Genomic DNA, 24,842 nt, shown 5'->3' with positions numbered 1-24,842 from the left:
TCAACAATGGCACAAATTAGTTTTTGTAATGTGAAAGGGGTCAATTGTTGTGACAAACCTACAGCTGATACTGCCTCTTCTGAGCTTTTAGCACTGTTAGCTCATAGGTTTTGTTTTGTGGCATCTTTAGCTTGTTGTTGTTGTTTTTAGCATCTTACGATCATTGCTTTGGTTTCTTAACATCTTTAGTTCATTGTTTTTGTTTTTTAGCATCTTTAGCTCATTCTGGGGTTTTTTTTAGCATAATTTCATTGTTTTGGTCTTTTATCATCTTTAGCTCATTTTTTTTAGCATCTTTAGCTCATTGTTTTGTTTTGTTTTTTAGCATCTTTAGCTCATTGTTTTGGATTTTAAGCACCTTTAGATAATTTTTAGTTTGTTAAGCATTTTTAGCTCCTTGTTTTAGGTTTTAAGCATCTTTAGCTCATCGTTGTGTGTTTTAGCATCTTTAGCTAATTGTTTGGCTAAGTCTCACTGCTCTCATAAGCATAGCTTCCATAAGTAGTGGGAATAGTAAAGTAGTAAAAATAAAGCTAAAGCTAAAATAAAAAATAAAATAACTATAAGATAAATTAACTTAGTTACTTGCCCACCTTAGAACAAAGGATTGAATAAGGTAGGCGAGTTGCTAGCTCATGAGGATAGTAAATCATTCAGCTGCTAAAGAGCGTTGTTTTTTTCTTTATTCTTTATTTGACTCGTATTTGTTCAACTGAATGTTAATGCTGCTCTGTCTGCTGGATGTGTAAACAAGGGCATTTTTGCAAACATATTAGCCAATACCAACTTCACCTTGATCTGACTGTTTTCACTGCCCCCTAGTGTCAAATTAATCAATAAATACAGCTTTACATGTTGGGATAGGCATTTTATATTGACGTGCTAGATAGACAAAGAGCCAGAGGCTGCGTCTAAACTTTCAGGTGTCAGTTTATCATTTTTACTAGACAAGAGAGATCATTACCTTAGGCAGCAGCAGCACCTATATATTATATATGTCAGACATGATTCTCATAAAAGAGTATTTAATGTTATAGAGTAATGTGTCAGCATGCATGTTCAGGCACACTATCAGGCGAGCAGAGGCCTACCAAAGGAATGTTATTTGATAGAAAAAAGTGAAAAGGGGGTTTCACTTTATAGGTCAAATTTAAACTTTGCCATGTCTTGTAGAAACGTAAGCAATTAGATATAAGCACCAGCGGGTAATGTCAGTGAGTATTTGAGGAGGGCTTTATTTAGATGTGCCTTTAAGTGATGAGAACATTTTACTTACAGATCACTATAATTTAACATAATGATGTGGTATATTCCTCTCCTTTCATTTCATTTCCTCTAGGTGATAATATTGCAGGAGGGTCAGGTGGAAGAGCTGCATTAGGAGGCTCGGGAGGCACGAGCAGCTCAGTTCTGATCACATCCAGCAGCTCTCATGCTACCAGCTCTGGTGGATCTGGAGGCATCAGCATCACTTCTGTAGGAGCGTCTTCTTCTTCTTCTTCTTCAGCTGTTTCCTCAGGTGGAGGGAGTTCAGCAAGTGGAGGAAGTTTGGTAGTTGTCGGGAGCTCAGCAGGAGGAGGAAGTTCAGGAGGAGGAGGAGGAGGAGGAGGAGGAGGTGGTTCTGCAGCTTCGGGGGGCTCGGTGACAGCAAAGTTTAGGGCTGCTGGAGGGGGTTCTTCAAGCATGTCTTCTGGTTTTGTGAGTGGTGGCTGGGAGGGGAAAAGAGAGGGGGGTCTCGGTGCTGTGACAGTCTCAACAGTGACGAAGAGCAGCTACAGTTCAGGAGGATCTGGGGAAGCCAAGAGAGGAGCGTCCTCAGCCGTCACGTATTCACCTGTTCCAAAAGACAGGAAGAGCATGACCAGCATGACAGGAGTTCTCTCAGAGGTCTTTGACGGTAAGTCATTCATGCTGCTTCACAAAACTGTGATACTGTGATATACGATTATCAGAATAGTACAACAAAATCAACTTAAGGCTAATGACACCTTTATTTTGTGACCGTGTTTCAGAGAGTTCAAGCACAAACTCGTCCCCAGAGTACAACAGGAAGGAGTATGGTAAATTTTGCTTTAATCTCAGATTATACCCTCAGATTATTTGTTTTTTCACACTGTCATGAATTAATTGTTTTTTACCTTTTAGTTACATCAAGTTCAACTACTACTAGTTCTACTTCTGCCACCAGAGGGAGAGCGCAGAGCAGAGGTACACTAACAGCTCTGACACGACACTTAAAGGGACAGTAACATCACATATAATCACATAAAAATACAATTCTGACCTTTGCTGTTTTTTTTAAAAACAGGTTGAAGAAATAATGAATTGAAATGATTTTTGTTTCTGTGTTTAGAGAGTGAAATCAGAGCCAGGCTACAGAGTGCTTCTCCTACAGGAGGCTGTGAGTAAGACTTTATGGTTGTGCATATCATAATCTGTTCACATGAAGTGGAACCAATTGGTTTGAGGATTACAGTTTTGAAGGCGTGTGTTTGGAATTTTACCTGCCAACATGTTCGTTTTGTTAGAGTCAGAAGTGATTTGGACAAGAAGGTTAAGAGGAAAGGATCAAGGAATTGACACACACTAAGTTTTATACTTATACTAGTGCTGTTAGCGGTAATTCAACAAACCTGTGATAGTAATTGGGATGCAAATTTTAGCTAGCAACAAGGTTTTTAACAAAATGTACAAAACAATGAACTGACTTCTTAGGGTGTCTTTTAGTACAACCAAACGCTGAACAATTTTTGATCATAATCTAGCCACGCCCTAAAGCATACCCTGCTTCATTATCTATTTTACTCAGACTGGGATCATAATTTACATAATGAACATCATGCTGTATTCAAGAGGACTTGAAACAAGACATTGAGACCATAAACTCAATAGGAAAAGTTTAGTGAGGTTATAAATCGGATCATTTTATCGTCTTTTTTCATATTTATGTTCTTTCTACATAACTGATCCTCTAAAATTAATTCATATCACAGAACTTTGATGGTTTTTATGCTCACATGCACTGGGAGAATGCTGTGAAATGTTAACGGTTTGAATTTGAAGTAAAAAGTAACTGGATGTGACAGAGCGGTCCTCTGTTTGATGCCCTCTGCTACCTCTGCTGTGCAGGGACCGAGCTGGATGATGTGAAGCGCCTGCTGAGAGGAAACCGCTCCACCAGCACCAGCCCGAGCCCGACTCAGTCCCCCAACAACACGCTGCCCATCCCCAAGAAGGGCAGCGTGGAAACTAGAACCCTGTCTGAGAGCTCCACCGCAGGTTCGACCAATCAGCTGTCCCACCTGTTACCGCTGCAGAACATAGCTCACATTACTCAACCGCAAACAGGAAATAATCATATATTTTAAATCCTTCACTTGTCTGTGCTCTATTTTTCTTACAGATCACTACGGCAGCATTTGGTCTGGAGGTGTGAGCAGCAGCTACGGTTACAACACCAACCACAACAACCTGTCCAATACCTCCACCCTTTACCAGTCAGGTCAGTCATACGTCACCAATACTGCAACCAATAATTCAGCTACCTGCTGCCAGAGGAAATTATTGCAGTTTTCAACAAAAAGCACATTTTGGTTTTACCTATGCTGTTTTTTTATGTGGTTTTCTAGAAAAAAATGACCTGTTTACTTATAATAGGGAGTAAGGAAATTTTCTATTAAAAGAAAGTTTCACTGAAAACTCTTCACACTGAGGTCTGTGGATATCCTCTGAAAAAAAAGAAGATGATATTGAGTGTCAAATATTTTGTGCTTGAGTAGAAATTGATTTAGTTTTCATGAAAACCTGGGTAAATTGGTAAATTTGTTACATGGTGACATACAGAAAAAAATGTGATTAAGTGACATTGTTGGGAAGATATGTAACATGAAATCAGAATCATATTATTAATATTCAACTGAAAGCAGACATCAACGAGAATTATAGCCCGCAACAGCTTTATAGAAAAGGTTGTTGACATGAATATATTTCTTTTTTATGTTCATTTAGTCTATATGGTTATTCAGGCACAGGCCCCGGGGCTAAAGAGATCATGGGGCCCCTAGCCCTAACCCTAGCCCTAACCCAAAACAACTTTAAAGAGACACAGAAAAATAAAGAGAGATATAAACAACTATAAGGGAGACATTAAAAGGCCTACCAATAACATGACTACAACCGGCGGTTGTGATATTGCTACATATAAGTGGTGAATGTAGTTTTAATTTTCCTTTTTTGCTAGCTGTGATAGAAAATTAAGACTGCTCTGTTTTGTAACTTTCAGGAGGATTTCAGAACAACCTGACGCTCAGCTCTCCCTCTATGAGCGGAGGACTTTCTGCTGGCAGCACCGGTGAGCCTCTTCCTGGCATGTCTTGGCCCTCTGGGATTTCACATCCTCAACATGTCACTGACAGTATAGACCACCATGTTGTTTTTCTCTCTCTCCCAGTTCCTGTGTATGGCCTCCAGAATAACCTGGCCGGTACCAGCCCCGCTCCCCTCTCTCCCACTGCATCCAGCACACAGATAGGTAGAGCATTCATGTATATCAGAATCAGAAATACTTTATTTAAACCGGAGGGGAAATTAGGGCGTTACAGTTGCTCTGATACAGAGAGAAGCATGGAGAAATATAGGGCATAAAAATTTTAAGTCAGAAAAATATCAAATATGTGCATTATATATACATTTAAATAAGATAAGATAATCCTTTATTGATCCCCAGAGGAGACATCCGGGAACTACAGCGCCCAACGTTGGGCTGAGAAGTGGATCTATAGTTATTTAATTTTGAGAATTAAAATAATTGCCAGAATAAAGTTGAATACAAAATGAGAGTTACGATGCAAAAGGCTTATATTAAAAAAAAACGTATTTACAAATGAACAGTATATTTATGCCAACAATATTCAATATTAAGAACAAAAATTATGCATGGAATCTCTGCCAATCATCTGATAAATATGAAAATGTATTATGTATTAAGCTTTAACAACCTTTTGATTTTGTTTCTGAATTGTTATTCTAGTTTTACTCATAAAAAAGGTTTAAATATGGTCTATGAACTTTGGAGGAATCATGCATTACTGTCTAAATGTCACATTTGCCTCTTCACAGTTTATGGTGTGCAGAAAAATGCATCTGGACCTGGAATCAGCACAACCACAGGTAAGGTGTTATTATTGTTATCCATTAACAGTACAAGCCCATACTATGAAACATTACACTGTGATCACATACTGTATAAAAGAAGTGCATTTTGACTCTGGATCTTAATGTGAAGCCATTGTAGAAATGCCTGAAACCTCCACTGGTTACAAAAAGACACTATTTTTCACTTGATTTATCACTTTAGTAAATATCTCTATAATGACTTTATGGTCTCAATCTCTAGTCTCTCTTTTCTTCAATACAACATGATGTTCATTATATAAATTATACAACTACTAGGTTGCTACTATGGCAACCTGCCAACCTGGATAGAGGGGACAAAATCCACACTCGTCGAAACAAGGATTTCTGGCTCCAAAAACAGACAGCATACAAATGCAAAAAGGCAGTTTAAAAACTGTTTTCCCCAAACCAACAGGTGGCTTCTCAGTGGTCACGTCCATTTCTCTTATGGTCATACAACAAAAATGTACTATAAATGACTATAATTGTCTTTTTAATGTTTCTCTGCACATATACATGTTCAAAAGTCATGTAGAGAATATAGTTAACTTGGTTGTTACTTTACCCCTGTAGATGCTAATTGCTATAGGCTATTGCTAATAGCACTGGATGCTAATTATTTTCAGTATTCTCTTTGATTTCTTAATGTTATGTCGTTTGTTTCTCGCAGTGAGACCCAGCAGTCCCACTCTTGATGACACTTCGGGCAAAGACTTTAAGTTTGTGCTGATAGAGAAGGAGAACGCTCCGGTCAAGAAGGAGACAGAGCGGCTGATCATGACCAAAGACACAGGGAAGCAGTTCATGTCTGCTGCACCTGCTACTGCTTCTGGTAAAACTATATACTACCATAATACTGCTACTGCTTATAAAACAAGCAATGCTATAGTTACCCGCCGCCTCAACTACTCTCACTATCACAGATGCTTCTTATACAATTTCTATGTATGATAAGCGATAATGTATGATTGTAATTGTTTTGTCTTTTAGGTACCTACTCTGAGGATTCACTGAAGAGAGAGAAACAGAAGCTATCATCCAGCACAATGGACGAAGGAACAGATGCTAAATGTACAAAGATTTACAACAAAGTCATACATTATAATGTTGTTCAAAATGATGGCCTAATTGTTTTCTGCTTGTTGTTTTTTTAAAGCTGCCTCCCTAAAAGTTGCCACAAAAGACAAAGCTACCTATGCAGGTACTGTAGAAAGTCCCATTTTTACTTTACTTCCAGTACATCCAGTCTTATCCTATCCTAATAATATGTACAAAATATTGTTCACATAACCCTTGGAAAACAACCATCACCCCGTTTCAAGCCTGATGCCTAGTTAAGCTAAGCTAAGCTAATTGCCTCCTGCCTCCTGACTGTATCTTTACATTTAGCATACAGACATTATAATGTAGATACATAATCCTCTCTTGGCAACCCTTGTGAACCCCCGGCTTCAAGTTTCATACTAAGCTAAGCTAAGCTAAGCTAGTTGCCTCCTGGCTGTAGATTTACAATAAGCATACAGACATGAGAGTGTATATGTGCAATAATATTGCAGGCACATAACCTCTGTGGATTCTGTGCCGTCTGTTTTTATGCTAAGCCAAGCTAAGCTAAGCTAAGCTAAGCTGTGCTATGCTGATCACCTCCCGGTACCTAGCTATAGGTTTACAGTTGGCACAAAGATATGAGAGTGACTATATGAATAATAAAGTATCAGGCACATAACCCCACAGTCTCCCCCCAATTTCCAGTTTCTTGCTTAGCTAAGCTGAGCTAAGCTAATTGCCTCCTGACTGTAACAAAAGTTGGACAGGACAGTAAAATGTGAATCTGTCTTTCGACCTTGTCGTATCTTAGAAATCCGTGAAGATAAGTCAGGCTTGGGCTTCTGGTCCTGCTGCAGCTGGTGGAAGTGGCTGCTCGGCCTCCTGCTCAGTCTGCTACTCCTCCTCGGCCTCCTCTTTGGACTCATCGCTGTGGGTAAGACATCAGACAATCTTTCTTCAAACAGGATGTTATTTACAATCACGAGGGTTACTGAAGGCTATCTGCACATGCTCATCATCTCCTCATGGCCTCATAGGTGAAGAACTGAAAAACCTCAAGAAACGTGTTGATGCTCTTGAAGCCATCACTGGTGTTGCGTCAGCCAGGACCAGCCGCCTGTCGGCCTCCTCAGGCATCAACATCATCGACCCACTGGAATCGTCTTACATCGAAAGGAGCGCTGCTGGCCCCACCCTGACCCGCTCCGACAATGGGATCAACCTGGGGGCTGCTGGGCCGGGAGGAGGCGCAGTGAGCGGACCAGCACAAGACAGCGCTGCCCTGCAGAGAACTGTCCAGCAGCTGGTCAGGGCTGAACTCCGCTCGGACGCTGTAAGAGGTAAGGAAGTATAAGACACACATCAATCATAACCGTAAATGAAACATCCTGAATGTGATTGAAGGTTCTTCTACTTTCAGACACACTGGTATACTCGCTTAAAGGGGAGAGAGGAGAGCCAGGACCTAAAGGTGTGTTTGCAAAAAGCCTAAAATAATTTCATATAGTTTATATTTTCACTTGTATTCTCTTATTATGTACTGTATTTTAAGAGCAATCTGGTGCTATAATTTTCTTTGAGATTAATAAAGTTATATCTTATCTTATCATATTTGTTATTATGTGCATATCCAACATAAGACCGGCTCTTTCTTTACAGGTGATTCAGGGCAGCTCGGACAGAAAGGTGAGGAAGACTGCTGAAAAAAACAATTTATATTTTATCACTATTTATATTTCCTAAGCATATAGTCTTAATTCAAAAGGATCTAAATTCAAGCCCATTTCCTACATTTTGAGAAAATGATTGTTAAACGTTGTCTTTGTATCAGACAAATGGAGCTGTTTTTAGTCTGGATGCACAGGTTTTCTATATCTATGGGTTCTGCATGCCGTTTTATTGATTTTTCAAAATGGTATAAATATCAAACCTGAGCAGTGTTTGATAAAGAATCAAGCTCTACATTCTGGAACTAATGGCAATAAATTGGTCTTTTACAGGTGATGGTGGATTTCCAGGCCTGCCAGGTAAGACTGAGAAAATACAGTGCTAAGTGTTAGCTTTATATGTAGCTACTCCTTTCAAACAGAGGTGACCATTTCACTCTCTGTTCACTCACCACTCACCTTGCTGTAGGTCCTCCTGGGCAGATGGGTCACCCAGGACTGGATGGACCAAGAGGACCAAAGGGAAGTGCAGGTAATGTTAATTAAGCAATATCGGCCTCGTGCGAGTGTGATACTGCTTTTATACAACTGTTGTATTATAATCAACAACAGATTGTTTTTTGCTCCACTAACTCAACTAGTTCCACAACTTAACTGAAACTGGACTTTTGTTGCCAAGCAACCAGCTACTTTGTATGATGTATATTTATCTGTTTGATTTAATTTATAAAGCAATCAGTGACACCAGAGTCTGCTGTGTGATTCAGAGGTACCAGCTTGATCAGCTGTAATGTTAATTAACAGTTTTCAGAACACCTGGCCGAGGCGGAGTGATACACTTTATACATCTGAGTGAAAAGTCCCAGTGATCTCTATATCGCCACTCAGGACTGCCTCTTGTCAAATCAGATTACTTGGTCAGATCTAACTGTTGTATAAGTTAAGATATATTCCATTGCTCTTTGAGGAGGAGTACAAACTATGAAAAAGAAAACATGGGCTGAGTGTCTGCTCCTTTTCTGAACAGGTGAACCAGGTCCTGAGGGACCACCAGGCCAGAGGGGCCGGGAGGGACAGATGGGCCCCCGTGGAGAGGCAGGAACACCAGGTTTTGGAGAGAAAGGAGAAAAAGGTAGAAATTGTTTACCTCACACATTTTGAATCATGAAAAGCTATTCACTGAGTTGTGTTTGATCATGAAACCTGGTTATGACAGGATCTCAAGGCGAGCCGGGACGTGCTGGTCCTGTTGGTGCTGCTGGACCTGTGGGGCCCAAAGGTAGGCCAAAGGTCTTGATGTAGTTTTATATCAGATCAGACAACATTTATTTTTTATCTTTACGTATTTTATTGTGATATGTATTGTTGTATTTATTGTTTAAGGTCCGGCGTGTAAGATCAGGGGATCTACTGGCGGAAATGAAATGAAATATTGATACAGGTGTTTTCATTGGTATATGATTTCCTCAGCATAAAAAAAATGTGTTGACTTAAAGTGAGGTCTTAACATCTAAAGAAGAAGGAGAGGGGCTTGTCAATGGACAAGACTGACATAGAATGTATAAGATGTGGACATAGCCCACTGGGTTGTGGATTACAGTTGGATACTGCAGTTTGGCATTTTGTCCGTCATGTTGTTGTTTCTTTGAGGCAGAAGTAACGATATTCAGATGAGAGGTTACACTTCGATCTTTATTTAAAGGCCACTGTTTTAGCAACTAGTCAATCACAGGCAACCACGCACTAAAACATAACCTGCTTCATTTTCTATTTAACTGTAAATGGGACCATCATTTCCTAAATGACCATCATACTGTATTGAAAAAAAGCTGACACTAGAGATTGAGTCGGTAATTCATTAGGGAAATGTTTACCAAGGTAATGAATCAAAAGAGAAGTAGGGTCATCTGGTAGACTTTTATAGAATCTTAATCTTTTTACAACCAATGGAGTCGCCCCCCGCTGGCCATTAGCAAGAACGCAGGTTTGATAAACTGTTTGGAAGGGATGATGAGGTGAGCGCTCACCGGTTGGTTGAAATCTGCAGTCTCACTGCTGAATGACACACTTCACACTGCTTTCACATCTGAAGAGAATTGATTTTCAATTGATTTTTAATAAAGAGCTTAAAAGAAACATGTTGTGAAATCGCTTCTTATTTTAATGGATATCTATAATGCCAATGTTCATCAGCTAGTGTGTTTACATCCCTGTTTGATTCAGGTACCACAGGAGAGCACGGTGCCTCTGGAAGTCCTGGTAAAGACTCTATTCAACATGATTATTATATGTTGCCTGATATTCAGTCCTGGTTGGCAGATGTGTTTTAATGCTGTTTTGCATGTGCAGGTGCTCCAGGTCCAAAAGGTTTCAATGGTGAAGCAGGAGCTCCAGGAGCTAAAGGTACCTCTCATGCTTAATCCTGTTTTCATTTTTCGTGTCCCCACAGATAAACTAGAACACATTCAGAATAATGTGCTTAAAGCAAAGAGGTTAAGGTTTTTATTTTCTTCATGCAGGTGATCGCGGAACAGCGGGGCTGCCGGGAACCAAAGGAGATGTGGGAGAGAGAGGGCCACGTGGACCGGCAGGTGTGTCCCAGAAAAAACAATGAATCAGAACACAGTTCAAATCACAGCAGCTTTTATATAGAAGTGGTAAACAAGCCACCGAACCTCTTTTTCAAATGGTCAATTTAAATCACAAAGAACAAGAAAAAAATAGCAATTTAGTATTTTTTAAGCCGTTAATCATGTTCACCAGGTACATTCTGTTTAGCAGCTGAACATGGGCAAAAACAAATAGTGATGGTGTCAGTATTGCAGAAAATCTGTGTAACTTTTAAATGATATATGATTATATTTATTGCAAATAAATTGAATCCATAAGGTAAAGAACGCAGACTTGGTCAGTGTAAAACTCAACTGGCCACAAAAGTTAGGTGATTTTAAATCATGACCTAAAAATATCACATAAATATATCTGGAGGATAATCAGTAATTCATCCACACTTTGCCCTGTTGGACTTTTGGAAAATAAAGCTGTAAGCTACTGTTGTTGCATGTTTTTAATTGTGTAAATGGGAAGAAAAATAGATATATAAACCAAACAAAAAAAAAGAAGAAGAAGAATAAACACTGAACTTATAAAAGGATCTCAATTGCAAATTCTCATATTCTGAATGTTGGAGAAGCCTCTTAACTGCTCTATTGAGCCAGACATTTACAAACAAACTCTTCCATTCTTTGTATAACCAGATATCCAGCCAGTGTATTCAGCAAAGAAGAACTTAAACATCCACAACAACCTGTTCTCATACCTACACCTCTTGAAAAACAGTGTTTGTACATTTTCCTAAACTGATTAATGGTTGTTTTTTTGTCTGATTTCAACAAAAATTTCCACAGATGCTTAAATGTTTATCTCAAATATTGTTAAAAAGAATGTATACTTTTGTATGTTATTAGGGATAGTAGGGAGTAGCGATAGGGATAGTAAAATGTAAGTCAGAAATACATACAATACGATACAAATCCCTTACATTTTTTGGGGAAAGATTTTTTATTTCAATGGTTCCTGTGCTCCATGATTAAAGGTGAACCAGGACAACCTGGAGCGCAAGGCCCTGCTGGACCAAAGGGATCTAAAGGAGTTGGTGGTGAGTAAAAAAAACTTTCAAATAAAATACTAGAATGAGTAGAATCCAATAATAAAATGTGAATATTTGAGAGGAATATAATGAGTAGTGAATCATCTCTTCAGCTGACTGATCGTCTCCAAACAGTGCCCTAAAGGAGTTTCATGCTTGGATAAATCCTGACAGGGTATTGTTAGTGTCTTAGATACAAACGTGTGCTGTGACCACGCTGTAAGATGGGTAAGGGCATGTCAGTGACATCACTAAACTTGGCAAGAGACAGCTGTACAGAGATAAAGTGTCGGAGCAGAGAGGAGGTTAATGAGGCTGTAACAGTGACAGATCGTGTGTCCGTTCATGTAGAAGAGACACGCTACCTCTGCATAAAGCTTCATCACACTTGTTGTTTCGAAAGACGTTGTTCTGTGATATAGAGCCTCTCTGTATTGTTTGCAGGTGAAGCAGGTTCAACGGGACTTCCTGGTGTGAGGGGACCACCTGGATCCCAGGGAGATGCTGGTCCACCAGGTACACTGGCGATTTATTTCATTTCATCCATACATTATCTATACCGCTCATCCTGGTCAGGGTCGCGGGGGGGGCTGAAGCCTATCCCAGCTGTCATTGGACAGCATACACCCTGGACTCATCAAGTCAATCACATGGCTGACACATAGAGATTCAGCAATTTAGAGTCCCCAATGAACCCAACAAGCATGTATTTGGACTGTGGGAGGAAGAGAGAAACCACGCGTGCACGAGGAGAACATGCAGACTCCACACAGAAAGCCCTCCTATGTCCAAACTGGATTCTAACCAGTGACTTTCTAGCTGTGAGCTAACAGCGCTAACCACTGCATCACCGTGCAGCCCCCATTCATTTCATTTATAATAGTAATTCCTGTGGATTTACCCTTCCTTATTTCTAATTGATTTTATTAAAATGAAACCATCTTTTCCAAGCCTCACAAAGAATTATTTTTCTTTTGTTCCCAGGCATTACTGGCCTCCAAGGACCCCCAGGTATGAGATCATATACCACACTGAATCCTTTACTCTCCTTACAGATTGTATTTTGTATTTGTCAATATTTGTTTTCTGATCATGAACACAGGTATTGCTGGAAATCCAGGACAGCCTGGTGGTCAAGGTAATACCCCATGTTCTTTCAACATGCTTAAGAATATAACAGTAAATGCATTACATGAGAGTACGCTTAAAAGTAGCTTCTGCTTTTGTTAGGGTTCAGATCCTTTGTTTTTATATGAGGGGCTGTGCTGGACAAAATTATAACTTAATCTCTACTAACATTCACTAAAGCCCTACACACAAAGTGAAGCTTATGGCGATGTCACTTTCGCAGATAATTTGGTCATAAAAAACAGAATTGTAAATATGCCTCAACAAAAAAAATCGTGGCAATCCGTCCAAAGTTATTTTGGTCTGAACCAAAGTGGAGGAGAATCTGATCCACTGACATTTCTATCACTAAAGCCACTGTGAGTTTGTACACACCCTTACTTTTGAACGTGTGTGTGTGTGTGTGTGTGTGTGTGTGTGTGTGTGTGAGAGAGAGAGCAACATCAGTTGATAGTAGTGTAAATGTGAGAAAAACTAGGAATTGAATGTTCAACCTTTAAATATGGCTTTAAACGTCATAGTGATTGATTGTTTAGATTTAATAAGTAATCTTATACTTCGCAAGATGGTGCCGTGGATGGCAGCCTCGGTACTGCGCTCTCTAGTACTTTTTGTATTTTTGTTTTTGTGTTTTTGTTTAGTCTTCATATATAATAGTTTTATATATAGTAGTATTAGTAGTATAGTATTTTTTTTAGTGTCTAAGTCAGGGGTCTCCAACCCTGCTCCTGGAGAGCTACCTTCCTACATGTTTTAGGTTTCTCTAACACACCTGATGTGAATGTATTGCTTGTTATCAATCCCCTGAGACTCTTCAGTTGGTTGATAACGAACAAAACATTCAAATCAGGTGTGTTAGAGTACGGAGAAACCTAAAACATGCAGTAAGGTAGCTCTCCAGGAGCAGGGTTGGAGACCTTTAGTATGTCTGTTTAGTATGTGTGTCTGTACATTGTCTGCCCTTGTATGTGCCCACATATTTGGCCAATAAAGCTGATCTGATTCTGATTCTTCTAATACGACATTATGTTTCAGGTGAACCAGGATTACCTGGTAAAGTCATCGGTCCAAGTAAGAACAACATCTTTTTGCTACAGTAACGTATGAAAAAGTAAAGTTTATTGTGTCTGTTGCTTCTGAGTCCATCTTGTCAAGTTTAGCTGTTGTGTCTCTCTCATGTTGTTTCTAGTTGGCTCTGATACTGTGGCCATCCCCGGACCACCAGGCCCTGCTGGGCCTTCAGGTCCTGCTGGGAACCCTGGTCTGTCCGGTCCCATTGGTCCGGCTGGTGTCCCTGGACAGCCTGGTAAATCACTCGACCTACGTGAAGCAACTGAGACGCATCAGCTGTTAGATATATGTTACAACTGTAAGACATTAAACAGTTTTATCATTTTGATGTAACATTGACTTCATTTTTAGGTCCTAAGGGAGAAAAAGGAGATCAAGGAGACAAAGGAAACAAAGGAGACAAAGGAGACCGAGGGGAGAAGGGAGAGCAAGGAAAACCTGGTGAGCCTGGTGTCAGTGTGACGCAGACAGAAGCCCAATCTGACAGTGAGTCCCTCTCTTTCATTCATGACTGTAGTCCCATCTGATGGAAGTAACAGTAACACACACAGCTGCATCCTCTGTGTTTTATGTCAAACAGAACTTTCATCAGGAGCTGGACAGCCTGGCCCACCAGGACCTCCAGGGCCTCCTGGAGAGCCTGGTCCCCAAGGTCCTGCTGGTATGTCGAAAGCTAAATCAAAGATCTGAAGTTGGGACAATGCTGATCCAAAAATGATTGTTCAAATGTTTGTACAACTCTTGTCCAGGTGAGTCTAAACCAGGTCCTCCAGGGCGAAGAGGTCCACCAGGAGAGCCAGGAGAACAAGGTAAACAAGTATTCGTCATTACAGACAGAGAGATAGACAAATAGATCATCAGCGTAAAGAATGATTTAACTGTGTAAGTGTGTTGCTGTCCTCACAGGTGTTGGTGTACCCGGACCTCCAGGTGTGAAAGGAGAACCTGGCAGTTTTGTGCCCAACTCAGGTTGGTGAAAGATCTTCTTGAGTTCTTTTGGGGACGACAGAACACGTGTCAGCTTTAGCCTCTACTGTCTTTGTTTGGTGTGTTTGATGTAGTCTTTCCTGTTTTGTCTTAGACACCTTCTTTGCTGGGCCACCAGGACCTCCAGGTCCCAAAGGCCCAGAGGGTTCACCAGGTAGGTGTGACACACTGATGCTTCTAAAAACAATGTGGTTGGCTGAAGTAATGGAAAATGGTAAATGGACTGTACTTACTTAGCGCGTTGTCACATTCAGCCATTCACACACTCATTCACACGCTGATGGCAAAGGCCTAAGTGCCGATCTCCTAGCAGATCTATACCCATTTATTCCCGTTTGCTATGCCACCCGGAGCAATCTGAGGTTCAGTGTCTTGCCCAAGGACACTTTGACATGTGACAGCCACAGCCACCCAAAGTCCAAAACCCATTCATACATACTATTTAATTTGCCAGAGATTACATATTACATGTATAATAGGCTACATGTGTCAAATGCAGTATGCAAAAATACCAGATGTCCTCTTACATGTGGTCGCCTTACTGTGTGAGGGAAGCTGCAGTGCTACTGTAGTCAAAAGACAACATTTGTGAAATGGAATGCAGGGCTTGTGTCTTACACAAGACTTCATAGGACTAAATGTCTCCAAGTCTCTGGTTAAGAGTTCTGATACTTTTTTGAAACTCTTGAGAATCTCTGGATTCAGACATTTATATTTACTGCCATTCATTGTCCTTAGGTGCCCAAGGACCACAAGGGTACCAAGGTAAGAAGATTGCAAATCATTGTATCATTTAGAATCCACTTATATTGATAGATATATCTGTGGCTTAATGTAATGTATGATTGTTTCAGGTGAGCCTGGTCAACCAGGTCTTCCAGGGAGTCCAGGGGAGGGAAGTGTTGGTAAGTGAACAACTTTCAGATGAGCTGGGAGGTTGGGATGTATTATATGCAAGAATCTCCCTCTGTTGGTACTGCTATGTAGAAAATGAGTTTGTATTTTCGAGGTCTTCCACAGCAGATGACATCAGGTGATTTGTTGTGTTTACACAAAGCCTTCAGACACAAGGGTATTCAACAAGTGTACAGACCGCGCATGCTGCCTCTTACAGTTCCTCCTGTAACAGAGCAATGGCTTCTATCTTTGCTGTGCTTATCCATTAGAGGCTTGATGAAAAGTAGATTGCCATAGTAACAGTTTACTGTGTTGGTTTGACAAATAAATCATAGTACAAGGTCCACTTAATAGAATAATAGAGATATTTCAAAGGTCAGTTAGGAACCTCCTCCTTTTACTAGATCTTAAATCAGTGTTTTAATCAGGGTTTTCATTTCAGGTTTCCCTGGTCAGCCTGGACCGATTGGCTCTCCGGGTCCACCTGGCCTAGGGGGTCCAGAGGGGCCACAAGGACCACAAGGTAAAATCAGCAAAATGTGACCTTCTTCAAATCCTTTCCTACCCCTGATCTTTGCACATGCTTTCTTTTATTCATAATCTGCACACACTGTTCCTCCAGGTGATATAGGACCCCCTGGTCCCCCAGGAACCTCTGGTGCCCCAGGAGTTCCTGGAGTATCCAGTGGTAAGACCATCCTAAACATCACATAATATCAAAGCATGTGCTTTTAGAAGGTCTACAGGGTTGCGAGTAAGTAACTCTGACCGACAAATTCTCAAAGACACCTGTAAATAGCCATGTTCTAAAGGAGACACCATTTTAATAATTCATTGAGAATCTGTGAACCCCGTGGGGCCGCTGTCAGTGAGAGGAGGGACTCAAAAGTGATCATACAAATACAACTGCAAAAACTGGATTGTTGATTGTAATTTAATAATGATTTCATTGGATATTTTGTGTTGTTGAACCAGGTAGCTCATACAGTCCTGGCCCCCAAGGCCCACCGGGCCCGCCTGGTGCACCTGGAAGAGATGGAAGTGGGTCTGGATCAGCTGATGTGGGACAGTACATTGCAGAATACCTACAGAGTATGTATCAACTTTGGATTATGTACCATCAAATGAAACAAAGAGCTGCGTCTAGTGATCTGTTTGAGACAAAGCTCTCTTGAATTGCAGGTGGCAACTTCAGGCAGTACCTGGCTGGGCCTCCTGGGCCTCCTGGTCCTCCAGGGGCCCCTGGGAATGCAGGGGACGGGTCAGTTGACGATATGGCCAACCGAGTTCTTGCCTACATCCAAAGTATGACCAATTACATGATAATGTTACATACATTATTACACAGGTTGTCTGTATGTTATATTTGATTGTTGTGCTAACAGTGGTGAAAACAATACTGTGACCTCTTCAGGTTCAGGTAGAGGATATGATGGGACTCCTGGCCCACCTGGTCCTCCAGGTCCACCTGGCTCCGTCTCTATCAATGACATCATCAATCTATTACAGCGTAAGTCAGCTGGTTGATGACATACTGTTGAAGTGGCAGAAACTATATATTTGAAGTTTCCTGGTACCTTATAGAATCATGACCATGAGATGGTTTACTGATAGCCATTAATGATTTAACGACCAGCTTTGTTATTGATACTTTTATTTTTACCAAAACTGATTTACTTGATTTCTTTATGAGTCATGAAGTTTGCTGGTGTGATACCCAGCTAGAGAACAGAGCATTGAGCATTTGCCAGAGTGTGTCAATAATTTGTGTCCAGGAGACGACGTGAGGAGATACGTTGCCGGCACTCCTGGTCCGCCAGGACCTCCCGGGGCTCCTGGGTCAGGCCTTGGCAGCTATGTAGTCAACACCCAGGAGGTGGCTGATCGAGTAATCAGCCTCATTAACGGTGAGTGTTACAGATGGACCTAAGAGTGTCTGATTAAAAAGGTGTTCTTTTGTGAGAACATTGTGAATGACTCTGAGTCCTGTCTGTCTCCAGAGAGGGGGCTGCAGGGTGTCCCTGGACCCCCGGGACCTCCTGGTGTTCCTGGGAACTCGTTTACAGGTAAGAAGCACAAGAGGAGCACAGACTGTCCAACAGCACAGGCAGGTTCAGCTCATCCAGTTAATGTTCATGTAGAGTGTCCATTCTTAAGTCATTAGATGTAGCATCAATCGTAAGCTAACATAGTGTTTCTTTTCATTCTCAATCTAGATGGGTATCAAACACTCATGGGCCCTCAGGGTGCCCCAGGTATCCCTGGTCCACAAGGTCCACCTGGACCAGTAGGACCACCTGGCCCACCAGGATATGGAAACTACATACAGTCAAACATTCGTGACTACCTGCAAAGTGAGTCAAAGCATTACCGTCATCAGTTCATGAAGAATGAATCGAAGAAACCAAACTGAACATTTTGTCTCACCTCATCACTTCCATCGTCTTCCCAAAGGTGTTTCCTTCAGAGGCCCACCTGGCCCCCCTGGTCCACCTGGACCCGAGGGCCCCCCTGGTCCAATCCAAGGACTGGTTTCCTTCGCTGAGCATGCCAGCAGAGAGACGCTCAAAGCAGAACGACAGGAATACATCAAGAGTGAGTTGAAAGTTGAGTTGGACAACCAAGTCTGGCTCGGTTTAAGCTAATCGCATGTCTCAGACCTGTTCAAGGGTTAAAGCAGGTTGTAACAATCATTACATGATACGTTTTGGTGAAATTATACTGCATACAAAGTGTAATTGTGTTGTGGACAAAAGTCTCTGACAAACACAGCTTACTTTAAACAATTCAGAAATACTACTTTGAGGGTTTTTTCAGGGTGCAGTCAGACACCTTCACATGAATGTGACTAATAATCTGTACTCTGTCTACGTTATGGTGAGACATGACTCATGGTCAGAAAAGTTATTGCTTGTTCTGAAGTCTTCCGATGTTGTACTGTCTTCAGGTGATGGTTTGACAGGAGCCATGTTTGGAGTTCCTGGTCCACCAGGCCCTCCTGGACCCCCAGGACACAAGGGAGACCCAGGCGTGCCCGGTTCCAGAGGCTTGAATCTAGATACTGGAGACTTCTCCAATATGGCTGTGAAAGTAACTGATTACATCAAATGTAGGTGAATCAGAGGAATTTTGTTTCTAACCAATCACAAACATCCTTACTGTCACGATAACGTGGTTTGCTTCTTACCTGAGCGAACTCTACTGTCCTTCACATCCTTCAGCCCACGGTCTGCTCCGGGATGTTGCGAGAGGCTCCGGAGGTGTTGTTCAAGGACCTCCAGGACCTCCTGGACTTCCAGGAGTGCCCAGACAGAGCCAGTGGGTCAGCTCCCGAGAAAATGTGGTGGATGTGGTGGAATACATCAAATGTAAGTCGAAATGAGCCTCATGTCCTTTTATAATTGAAGGTGAAGAGCCCTAATGAAGACAGGCTGTATGTTTGTTCAGGCTAGCCAGAACTGTGTCATTTCCAGTCAGACAAAGAATGACAAAGACGTACCATAGCTTTTAGTCTAAAACCAAACCCTAGTTGAAATTGTTTGGGGTAAAGTTTAGCCTACAGGACATATAAAGAAAAGGTCAGGTCTTCATGTTTTCCTCTGCCAGTGGTCTTTAAACCTGACTAGCCTCTTATACTCAACATTTACCCCAAAATCCAAAGCTCATGATGCACTAAAACTTTTTTTAGTCAGTTCAGTCATTGAATGTGGCAAAAGTGCTTTTACTTGCATCATGGAGTTTTCTCTCATTTGAAGCCCGCGGTCTGCTGCATGACATCGTGAGGGAGTACAACGCTCGTGTCTTCCAAGGACCTCCAGGACCACCTGGCCCTCCAGGTCCCTCTGGGTTCAGCCGATGGTTTGGTTCCCATGGAAATGCCACAGATCTACTGGAATACATCAAATGTGAGAGATTTTATTGTGATGTTACTAATCACAAAGCATTACCTACGATAACACCCAACTGGTAGAGGCCATGGGTGAACCTTTTTCTTAATGTGTGTCTGGTTTCCAGCTCATGGTCTGCTACGTGATGTTGAACGGCACAACAATGAACGCGTCAGCCAAGGGCTCCCAGGACCACCCGGCCCCCCAGGTCCTCCCGGATACAGCCGATTGTTTGGTTCCCACACAAACGTCACAGATTTGGTGGAATACATGAAAAGTAAAGAAGCATTTACTAACTGAAATGTCTCTCTCTGTTTGCCCGACATAGAAAAAAATAATAAACAAGGGAGTGAGTACATGTGAGCATAACTTGAATTTGTACTCTGACAGCACATGGAGCCATCGTGGGACCTCCAGGGAGACCAGGACAGAAAGGGGACACGGGATTCCCAGGGCCAAAAGGAGAGAGAGGTACATCTGAAAGGGAAAAGAAAGAAAAAGTGCAGTTTAGAATTGAAATCTTCAGGTTGAAAACTCTGCGTCTTAGGTGACAAAGGAAACCATGTAAAACCTTTGATTGGCTATTTGCTTTTCCCGAGTAAAATTGAACCTTATTCAGATGGTAACCATTTCCTCTGCCTCACACTCCAGTCCCAACATCATGTCCTTTTGCTCTGTTATAGGTGTCATCAGTGGAGAATCCGCTGACAAACCCTTATCATTTCTTGTCCTTGATTTATCAGTTCCTTAAAAGACAATCACTAGTAAAAATCGTAGTATCCTAGTAAACATTTTTTTAGAACTACTTGCATGCTAACTTATTAAGCACTGACACCTGTATGTTACTTTGCAACCTTTCAAACCATTTATTGTGCCAGCTCCAGCTGAAAGGGTAGTAATTCTTGTACAGAGCTGAGACGCCCTTGATCTAGCGAACAGGGCATCAAACTAGGCACTGGTCAGACCCAAGTAGCTGGATGCTGTCGTATAGGCAATCCAGACAGTCACTGGAGAAAGCACTGAAATTCCCAAATTATGAACCCAGACATGGTGTTGATTTGCTGACCAATCTGGAGGAGTGAATATTCAAAGGTTGTGTAAACCAATGCGAATAAACGCAAATGATCCTGCCATTTAAGTTGCTCGAGTAATGCATTTCGGTCTGGACACACCTTACACCAGGGGTGGCCAACCCTGCTCCTGGAGAGCTACCTTCCTGCATGTTTTAGGTTTCTCCGTACTCTAACAAACCTGATTTGAATGATCTGCTCGTTATCAACCAACTGAAGCGTCTCAGGGGATTGATAACAAGTGAAACATTCGAATCAGGTGTGTTAGAGTACGGAGAAACCTAAAACATGCAGGAGGGTTGCTCTCCAGGACAGGGTTGGCCACCCCTGCCTTACACTATCAAATGGTAATTTAAGCTAGCAAACGGTTGAATGCTAACATTAGCTGTTGTGACTTTGCTGTCAATACCTAATGATGTATATTGTACCAAATTATGCTATAAAAACTCCCACCCTGAGCATGAAGTTAGAGGAAAATGGCCATTTTGTGAATTAGGTGAATAACAGTTTAATCTGAATTTAATGGGAAATTGCTGAAAATGTTTCACGACTTCCAGTAGCTTTTCCTCTTAAAAAATGTCTAATAACTACAAAAATCATGCTTGGTATTTTATGGTCATTAACTTGTTTAAATTTCAAAGGACTGTCTTTGTTCTTGACACAGGTGAAAGAGGTTTTCCTGGGCCTGAAGGACGCAGAGGTCAAGTCGGGGACAGAGGTCAGTTGTTATAAGTTTAAATACTGTATGGAGCTGGGCCGTGTTCTTTATATGTGGATCACTGATAGAGTTTGATCTGATTAGATGTATAACCAGAACTGGGCAAATCATATTGGTGCTATTCATGGCTTTTACCCAGTGATCATGCTGTATTTAATATGAAGAAATAGTGACTGTTATTCTAGATTGAGGATTTAAGATTGACAAAATATAATTTGGCCATAAAAGGCCTAGCATGCTCATTTTAGTTTACTTAACAAGCCTGTATTCATTTAGCTAAAGAACATGGCCCAGGTAAATATTTATACAATGCTAATTTGGATTTCATGTTGATAAGCTGGGAGCCACTAATCAACATTTAAATGAAACTTGATGTGCTGTTTTTCAGGAGAATCCACGCTGAGAGCTAGAAGAAGGAGGAGGAATGTTGGTGTTCGAGATGGTGTTACTGACCATTGAAACCTTTGTAATATATTTCATGTATTATAATATAGGGATTGTTTTGGGGGTAGTTTAAAGGTGGTAAATGGATGTCTTTTAGTTTTTTTTATGCTTTGTGACTGTATTTTTTATATCAATGCAAAATGGTCTTTTTGAAAGGAGGGGCTTTGTATATTTTTGGATTGTTGTGTACCTTGTTTTCAGGGGTGTCATTCAGGGTTGTGATATCTTTTATTTGGGATTGAATGAACAGTTGATTCCTTTAACTTTGTGATATTATTGGGTTTGTTTTATGACCCATTTTGTATTAAGCTTTTAATAGCTTTTCCTCACTGCCAGAGAGTGTATTACTAGATGGAACCACATCAAAGAATAAACACAACTGAAGTACAGAAGAAAATGTTTATTTACAGCAAAATGAAAATCTACATTACACAGGCATTCTAAAAACTATACATTTATTCTAAAAAAAATGCATAATGATTTTTATATTTTAGTCAACATTCAGAATTGAATCATGTATTTGTAGAATCAAACTGACCAAAAAGCAAGGACTGACAGGAAAGACTGTGATTATATTTTTGTACTCTGCAAACCTCTAATGAAAGAACAAGCTTCAGCACAGATGCTGCAGTGTGGGTGATACATGTCCATATAAATAGCTACTGAGTAAGCTTTGTAAAAGGTGCACAGCACTCCTTCATTGCCTTTATTTTTTTACATAACAGTTCAGTCATTAAACACCTTTGACTATCTGTCGCTCTCAACAGCCAATCATAAAGAAAATGAGATGATAAAACGATCCAATCAGAAGTCAATATGGCCTAAACCAGTCAGGTCCATTTTTTTGATCATGTTTGTGTTTACAACTGCATGAAATATTACATTGCTTAAACATCATTCATAATACATCCGACTAAATAAAAAAAATGCTTAGAGGTCATGTTCCGTTTCTGTTTCTTTTAATCAGACTGTATGCAAGATGTGGAAAAAGCCTTAGTTTTAAAGTGGAAGCCAATGCAGAAATGCTTTAGACCTGCGTTTTCGGTGATCAGTACATTTTGTAGATGGACTTTTCTTTGCTAGCCAAATTAGCATCCCAGTAACTTAGTTAACGTACAGTACTCATAAAGAAAAACAGGCCCTAAAATGCTGCTCCACACTGGCTCAACCACTTCTTATATACAGTCATTACAGATGCAATAATTCTGCACCTGTCAGTATGCTTCATACAGTCATATAACATTGAGTAGAAGAGCTGGCAAAAAATCTTTAGCTTGACCAAAGTCATTAAAAGGCTGTCATATCAGGTACACAGTATATCCATACAGCTTCTTTAAAGTATTAAGGCTATAAGCTAGCAAGACATTAAAAGCAGTATTATCATTCCTTAAAAAAAGAAAATAAGCAGGCCTACCCATGATACACCATGTAGCAAAATACCTTATGAGAGGTCATAGAAAACCAAAGCAGATAAGTTTATTCATTTTTGTTTGAGCAAGTGAAAAGTTTCAATTTCCCAAAGCGAGTTTCACAAGACCAAAAAATGATGACGACGGTGTATTGGAAAGAATCTGTTGATGAAGATGCGCATCACGATAAAGGGGTTACAATTCAGTATATTGCAATACTGTAGGCAAGTCCATATATTGCACCCTTTACTATTAATCCTGTGTTCTACTACAGTGATATGTGATTACTTCTTCCCCTTTCAAATTATGTTGTTACATTGTAGTGGAGGAGTCAAATATCTGAACACAGATTACAACACCGCCATCTTGTGGTTAACACAAAATGAACTGCTGCCTCATATCTTTGCATCTAAACTATTAACTAAAAGTTGATACAGTGTTTTGGAGATTTTACAGTATTACAAAAAAAATATAATACTCAGATAATCTAGTGTATTCATATTTTCTAACCACGTTACAATTTATGGACACTTGAAACATTGCATTCTTTATTCATCCCTGAATAACGCTCCTGTAGATACATTTACCTTTTGCTTAACAATAAGAAAGTGGTCCTACCTATAACATAAAAACCAGACCAACATACTGGTACATCGATGCTTGTTCGACAGTCTCTGTTTCTGCCACCACAGTGATTTCCTTAGTGTCCAATTAACAGTAAGCTTTTGTCTCTGTATGTAAACACTACCTCCAAACCTCCTCGACTGTCTGCAACAATGCTTTCCACCTCTGCTTGTTGCTTATTAGTAATCTAAAGTGTTGTGCTTGAGACAGGAAGGCATTCTGAAGACAAACCCTGAAAAGTTCCTAAAGCATGCTCTGACATCATGCATTAGACCTGTTATTTAAATGTATCACAACCTAAAGTTGTAGCGTGGAGTGTTATGTGATAAAAATATACTTTATCATTGCATTCCTTCAAGAGAGTGTGAATGTTTCCTTCATTAGATATACATTCTTTTTTAGCATCAAATATGTTGGCTCTTAATATTCAAATAAATCATCCTATGTTTAAGTGGTATAAAATTGCTAACTTCTTATTAGTGCAAATGTCTAAATTTGAATTAGAAGAGGAATTGAGCAGCAAATAATTATTATAAATGCTTGGACTTATAAGCCAAAAACTTCAAATTCTACAGGCACTGGATCTTTATAAAACATGAAATCAGAAGGAGGTTGGACAGAGCCACTTCACTTTAGTGGTTTTGAGGTCACGACTGAAACACTGAATCTGAAAATCTCCTGCATAATTTTCCTTCAAAATGACTGTTATAGTGTGAAAATACGATATATGATAAAAAAAGAGCAGAAAAAAGAGAGCTCCAGAAAAAAAGTTCTTACACCCTCCAACAGTCCTCAGAGGATGAGGCCAAGGCAGCACAGGCTCGTTCTTTTCTGTAAGTGTTTGTGTGCACATGTCCACAGGCTGTGTATGTGTGTGTATGTAGCGAGTGTGCGTTTCTGCGCATATGTGTGTAGGTTTCTCCTAGAAACCAGTGGAGTGGACGCTGGGGATTGGGTAGAACTTGGAGATGCGGCTTTGGGTGGAGGGGTTAAGGCACTCCGACTCTCCGCTCATCTTGAAGAACACTTCCTGTTCCTGCAGCTTTCTGGCAAACTCTTCCTCCAGGGC

General features: G+C 40.6%; 2 protein-coding genes across 2 annotated transcripts in view; one reads left to right on the top strand and one right to left on the bottom strand.

The window, feature by feature from the left end:
- Positions 1-22,673, top strand: part of LOC138604836 (collagen alpha-1(XVII) chain-like) — a 26,809-nt gene extending 4,136 nt beyond the window's left edge. The window contains exons 3-55 of the mRNA XM_069676846.1: positions 1,340-1,519; positions 1,556-1,897; positions 2,013-2,060; positions 2,146-2,208; positions 2,354-2,401; positions 3,130-3,279; positions 3,404-3,502; positions 4,283-4,351; positions 4,451-4,531; positions 5,119-5,169; positions 5,846-6,007; positions 6,166-6,246; positions 6,332-6,376; positions 7,034-7,156; positions 7,260-7,562; positions 7,643-7,693; positions 7,882-7,908; positions 8,223-8,249; positions 8,359-8,421; positions 8,917-9,021; positions 9,106-9,168; positions 10,113-10,148; positions 10,239-10,292; positions 10,409-10,480; positions 11,485-11,547; positions 11,983-12,054; positions 12,523-12,549; positions 12,641-12,676; positions 13,702-13,737; positions 13,856-13,972; positions 14,089-14,223; positions 14,318-14,398; positions 14,487-14,546; positions 14,644-14,706; positions 14,819-14,878; positions 15,463-15,489; positions 15,579-15,629; positions 16,064-16,144; positions 16,271-16,309; positions 16,597-16,713; positions 16,804-16,926; positions 17,036-17,131; positions 17,397-17,528; positions 17,622-17,687; positions 17,838-17,975; positions 18,076-18,216; positions 18,569-18,730; positions 18,843-18,989; positions 19,377-19,526; positions 19,636-19,785; positions 19,899-19,979; positions 21,243-21,296; positions 21,685-22,673. Coding sequence (XP_069532947.1) covers positions 1,340-1,519; positions 1,556-1,897; positions 2,013-2,060; positions 2,146-2,208; positions 2,354-2,401; positions 3,130-3,279; positions 3,404-3,502; positions 4,283-4,351; positions 4,451-4,531; positions 5,119-5,169; positions 5,846-6,007; positions 6,166-6,246; positions 6,332-6,376; positions 7,034-7,156; positions 7,260-7,562; positions 7,643-7,693; positions 7,882-7,908; positions 8,223-8,249; positions 8,359-8,421; positions 8,917-9,021; positions 9,106-9,168; positions 10,113-10,148; positions 10,239-10,292; positions 10,409-10,480; positions 11,485-11,547; positions 11,983-12,054; positions 12,523-12,549; positions 12,641-12,676; positions 13,702-13,737; positions 13,856-13,972; positions 14,089-14,223; positions 14,318-14,398; positions 14,487-14,546; positions 14,644-14,706; positions 14,819-14,878; positions 15,463-15,489; positions 15,579-15,629; positions 16,064-16,144; positions 16,271-16,309; positions 16,597-16,713; positions 16,804-16,926; positions 17,036-17,131; positions 17,397-17,528; positions 17,622-17,687; positions 17,838-17,975; positions 18,076-18,216; positions 18,569-18,730; positions 18,843-18,989; positions 19,377-19,526; positions 19,636-19,785; positions 19,899-19,979; positions 21,243-21,296; positions 21,685-21,755 — 4,919 coding nt within the window. The 3' untranslated portion in view covers positions 21,756-22,673. The remainder of the gene's footprint in view (positions 1-1,339; positions 1,520-1,555; positions 1,898-2,012; positions 2,061-2,145; positions 2,209-2,353; positions 2,402-3,129; positions 3,280-3,403; positions 3,503-4,282; positions 4,352-4,450; positions 4,532-5,118; positions 5,170-5,845; positions 6,008-6,165; positions 6,247-6,331; positions 6,377-7,033; positions 7,157-7,259; positions 7,563-7,642; positions 7,694-7,881; positions 7,909-8,222; positions 8,250-8,358; positions 8,422-8,916; positions 9,022-9,105; positions 9,169-10,112; positions 10,149-10,238; positions 10,293-10,408; positions 10,481-11,484; positions 11,548-11,982; positions 12,055-12,522; positions 12,550-12,640; positions 12,677-13,701; positions 13,738-13,855; positions 13,973-14,088; positions 14,224-14,317; positions 14,399-14,486; positions 14,547-14,643; positions 14,707-14,818; positions 14,879-15,462; positions 15,490-15,578; positions 15,630-16,063; positions 16,145-16,270; positions 16,310-16,596; positions 16,714-16,803; positions 16,927-17,035; positions 17,132-17,396; positions 17,529-17,621; positions 17,688-17,837; positions 17,976-18,075; positions 18,217-18,568; positions 18,731-18,842; positions 18,990-19,376; positions 19,527-19,635; positions 19,786-19,898; positions 19,980-21,242; positions 21,297-21,684) is intronic.
- LOC138604838 (STE20-like serine/threonine-protein kinase) overlaps positions 22,126-24,842 on the bottom strand; it is a 30,272-nt gene continuing 27,555 nt past the window's right edge. Inside the window, exon 18 of the mRNA XM_069676847.1 lies at positions 22,126-24,842. Coding sequence (XP_069532948.1) covers positions 24,696-24,842 — 147 coding nt within the window. The 3' untranslated portion in view covers positions 22,126-24,695.

This window comes from Semicossyphus pulcher, unplaced genomic scaffold (assembly GCF_022749685.1).
Source record: "Semicossyphus pulcher isolate SPU_LCO1_2020_fin unplaced genomic scaffold, fSemPul1.0.p SCAF_27, whole genome shotgun sequence".
In the NCBI taxonomy this organism is placed as follows: domain Eukaryota; kingdom Metazoa; phylum Chordata; class Actinopteri; order Labriformes; family Labridae; genus Semicossyphus; species Semicossyphus pulcher.
This window is presented reverse-complemented; position numbering and strand designations above follow the sequence as displayed.